Below are 4,538 nucleotides of genomic sequence, written 5' to 3'. Positions count from 1 at the left end.
GCTGCCCCTTCCCCGGGCATCGCTCTGTCCTGGGAACAACTGTGAGAACTCTGCCCGGTGAGTAACCACTGCCTGTTCCCAAACCTTTCCCACCGTGACCAAGTGACATTCCCACACCAGAGCGGTGACTTGCTCATGGCCATCCCTTACAACTTCTTTTTTCGATCTCTAAGACAGTCAGCGACTTTTAAATTTCACTTGGCTGCCCTTGCTCTGTGGACTGAGGTGAATGGTTCTCTCCCAAGACGACTCCCAGGTGTCACTTGTGACCAGTTTGCAGAGGCTGTGCTGTGACCAGAGCCATTGTTCTGGCACAGGAAATCCATTGCAGGAGGTTCGGCACACACAACTCGGCTGAAATAGCACAGGAGCTGTTCTCCTCCTTTGTACTGCACTAGAGCTGAAAAAAGCCATTTCTGGCTGCACTGGAGCTATGGCAAAATAACTTTAAAATATCTGGGGGACACAGGTAGTTGTCCACACCAGCATTTTCAGACAGGTCTCTGGTATGAGGCACCTCATCTCAGCTACCTTTAAATAACACTGATTTGGCTTTTTGGGAATCATGCACAAGTCATTCTCTCTCCCAAGCCAGAGTAAAGCACCATTCAATAAAAACATTTATTGATTCAGAAGCAACTTTTACAGTGGGATTGTTTGCATGTTCTCATCTGGAGTAATGGTACAACCATGAAGAACAATCTAAAGTGGTTTTGCTCCATACTCTCACTGAGTGCTTTCCCTTTTCCACCCCAAGGAAGTGCATTCCCTGTCATACATGCACGGTTTAAACCAGTGAATCATCTGCCTTCCTTCACAGATGCCCTCAGAACATGTCTGATTGGACAAATCTGTGGTATGTCTGGTAAGTTGGCTTTTAATCTTCCTAACCCAGAACCATTTGGAAGTTTTTATGAGCAGCACTTGGAGCAAGGCAGTGGAGAGGCTTTGCTCAGGCAGGATCAGGGAAGGGATTCTCTGTTTTCCCCTGGATGAGGCCAGGGGAGATTGGGTGTCAGGTGGGGACCAGCATTCACTGAGGGCTGTGTCATCTTTCCCTTCTGAGTGCTCTGGAGTTGAACTCCAGGGTTTGTTTGCTCTTCCTAAATAGCCAGAGCCTTGCTGGCCATTGGCTCTTCTCACAGGGCAGCTTCAGCAGGGATTTGCTGGGCCCTGGCCCTGCCCCATCCCCGGCTCACTCCCTTCTATGGGACAGGGACAGGGACTGTCCCCTCTGCTGGGCACAGAGCTGAGCACAACCTGCTGGGAGGGGCAAACTGGGGCCAGAGAGAGGATTCCCAACAGGATTCATCTCCCACCTCACACCTGGTATAGGTGCCCTGACATTGTTTGCATAGCTTGCACTCTGTCCATACATTGGCTTTGAGCACACAGAGGGAGTTGATTACTTCACCTCCTTCAGTGTGGAGCAGTTTTGGTTGATACACAGAGCTGTTTAAAAAGACACAGTTACCAAAAATAGATTGAGAAGGCTTCTGAAAGCCTCCAGGAGGGAGTTGGATTGAGAAACTGAGAGGTGGGAAGGTGGAGTTTCAGTGGAGAACCTGAAACACAGGTATATCAGTCTAGGTACATTGTAAATTGTTAAATTATAAACTTCCTTAAGCAATAGCTAGAGATGGAATTGTGTTTTCAAGGCATAAATATAATTTAATAGAATATCATCTCCGTGCTCATTCATAAAGAGGGGCTCTAGACTTGTGAAAGTTCATGCTTGTACTTCCCTCCAAGTACAAACCCTCTCTTGCTGTGGAAAGCAGAGCCATTCTGCCTGCACAGAAGTAGAAATAACCCAAAACAGTGAAATGTCTCAGCACCTGTGAGCCAGAACGGGTTGTACTGCTGGGCAGTAATTCTTCAACTCACGACTGAGTGTTTGTGATCCAACTTTCTAACCCAGGATCCAGCACCCAATCAGAACTAAAGGAGGCTTGGCCTGTCTTCTGACCATTTTGGGTGACATGATATTCTGGTTTAGAAGCAGTACAACACAAGCAGTGCACTGCAGGTGTTCCCCCTCTTTCAGGCTGATCTTGCTGCTGGTGTTCCTGCTCCTGCTCTGTGGCGTCTCAGCGAGCTGTGTCAAGTTCTGCTGCAGGAAGAAAAGGCTCCCAGTGGAGCCCTTCCCTCGGCACCCCTGTGACCTGGCCGTGATTGGCATTGACAGTGACAGCACTGCCCACAGCACAGTGACCTGTGAGTATCCTGGCAGTCACCTGCTCCTCACCCTGTGCCTGGAGCTCTGTCCAGCCCTGCAGGAACAGCAATTCCCAGTGAGCTCCCAGAACAACTTCCAGCCCCACAGGGTGGGCACAAGAGGTGAAGGGAGGGATCAGGGTGACAGTGAGACACTGAAAATCAGGAGTGACTCTTTATGGACAGCTTTGGTATACAGTGCATTCATCCTGAAAACACTAAAGTCTGTAATTTCCAGGAAAAAAGCAGGATTAGCCCTTCATATATCAGTGTCCCATGCAGGTGTTTAATTTTTATTTTAAATTCTTTTTCTTCCCAGCATACAGCTCATGGCAGTACCCTCCAAGTGTCCAGATTCCCTTGGTATTTGTGGATATGGATAAGAACACTGTGTCTCCTCCAGCCTACAGCCTCTATGCCATGGACCTGCCACCTTCCTATGATGAAGCTGTTCAAATGGGAAAGCAAGTGGCACGGACAAACCAGAAACTTGATGACATCCCTGAACAGGTGACACCACGTGGGCTGAATCCCAGCCAGTCCCCACCTGACACAATCAACAGAGATCCAGCAACACAGGCAAATTCAGAAGATTCAGAAGATGCCACGAAAGAACAGCCACAGGTCTGACTCAGCTCAGATGGGGAGAAAAGTAAGGGAAGGACTGTAAGAGTTAAAGAAGACATGAGGAGTTTGGGTTTCTAAGTAGGTTGTGATGGAAAGATATTTCTTCTCATGCCCTTGTAATGATCTGTCAGAAGAAATGTTTTCTGTGACTGCTGTAATCCCCTGGTAAAGCTTCTTCAAGGATATGAAATGAGGTAAAAGGGCAGCAGTTTAAAAATGCCTGTAAAAGTGGGACATGAATGCTTGTTCATCTTCCGATAAAAAAATTGTTCCTTGTGTCCAGCAATAAAAAAGGTTAGGAGAGTTTTGCCACCTTGGGAATACACACTCAGAACAGCACAAACAGGAAGCTGTTGTACTAGAACTGAAGTTTCCCAAGCTGGAGTTGAAGGGGGAATCCCAGCCAGTGACACTGAACAGCCTCTGTGGTTTCTCTTCCTTTGAGAACACCAAGTGCCCAGGAAGCTGCTGAGGACAAAGTGCTGCTCATGTTCCTCCAGGAGCAGGAAGATGCCAGCAGGACAGGAGAGCGTGGAGGGAAATGCTTTGTGTTGTTTCACACCTGCACAAAGGGAATGAGGCAGATGAGACACAGACACCTCTGTGCTGGTGCTGGTCGTGAGACCCCAAGGGATTGTTTTTGACGTTCTATAAATCTTTCCATTTCTATTCTCAAGATGTTTTGCCTTGTGGGTGGTTCCCTTTGCTATTTAATTTTTCCAGATAAGGTACACATTAATTCCAAAGAGACACCTGCACACATGGTTCAGTATTATTGATGTGTTTCAAATATTCATCAAATATTTCAAAGATGCCTTTATATTTTGTGATCTGCTCAGGTGTCAGGGTCTCAGGCAGCACAGGAAAGAGCAATCACAGGTTCCTGGCAGCTTTTACCAGTTCAGCACAGGGACAAGCTCAGGAATGAGCACAAAACATGCTTGTGCTGAGCCATCCAGAATAAGAGATACAAATACCACAGTACAGGCTGGGCAAAAGTTCAAAGAAAATACTCTTAGGGATGGTTCTTTGTGAAGTACTGATAGAGGGATAACTGCTGAGCATCATTTTAGAACTGGGAGCTTGGAGCTGATTACAGCAGTAGCAGCCCAGACAAAAATATGGGCTCCAGAGGCAGGGTTTTAATGCCAGCTTTTTCCCTTGCTCTTCCATATTCCAAATGGTCCAAATTTTGTCCACTCCTGAGCAGTGATTTTCTTTGAATCCACTTTAGCAAGGTGCTAATCTGGCTGCTTTAGGAACATGAGCAATTGCCAGGGTGGCTCATTGCTCTGGGTAAGAGCAGCAAGCAAAGCCTGAGCACTCGCTGCTATTAGTGAATGTAGCATAAATTTAGGTGTCTGTCATTAACAGGCAGTAGAAGTGGTGGGCACAAAAGCCTGCACAGCTTTTAGAAGACTGTTATTCTCTGACAACCATTACTGCAAGAACTGCCCTGGAAATGAGCACTAATGATTTAAAAATGAAGATCTCTGCCAGCCACAGGCCCAAGATGCTGCTGCAGAGTCATGTGTGAGCTGTCCATGAGTCTGGCTCCCCAGGGAAGGGTCAGTTCTATATTTAACTCGCATGTAACTTACTATGAGGGTTGACTGGTGCAACAAATCTGCTTCTCTTGTGTCTCCTCTCTGTCACCCTTCATTACATTTCTGCTGTTTTATTCTTTCCTCTGC

At 47.0% G+C, this 4,538-nt stretch overlaps 1 protein-coding gene across 1 annotated transcript; it reads left to right on the top strand.

Annotated features, from left to right (window-relative positions):
* On the top strand, positions 1-2,847 carry TMEM52 (transmembrane protein 52). The gene is made up of 4 exons (XM_005427637.2): positions 1-57; positions 821-865; positions 2,048-2,217; positions 2,537-2,847. The coding sequence occupies exons 2-4, from the start codon at positions 834-836 to the stop codon at positions 2,845-2,847; spliced, it is 513 nt and encodes a 170-aa protein (XP_005427694.1). The 5' UTR covers positions 1-57; positions 821-833.
* The last annotated feature ends 1,691 nt before the right edge of the window (positions 2,848-4,538 follow it).

The sequence above is a fragment of the Geospiza fortis genome, unplaced genomic scaffold, assembly GCF_000277835.1.
Source record: "Geospiza fortis unplaced genomic scaffold, GeoFor_1.0 scaffold37, whole genome shotgun sequence".
NCBI lineage: Eukaryota > Metazoa > Chordata > Aves > Passeriformes > Thraupidae > Geospiza > Geospiza fortis.
Note: the sequence above shows the minus strand (reverse complement) of the source record. Positions and strands in the feature narration are given on the sequence as shown.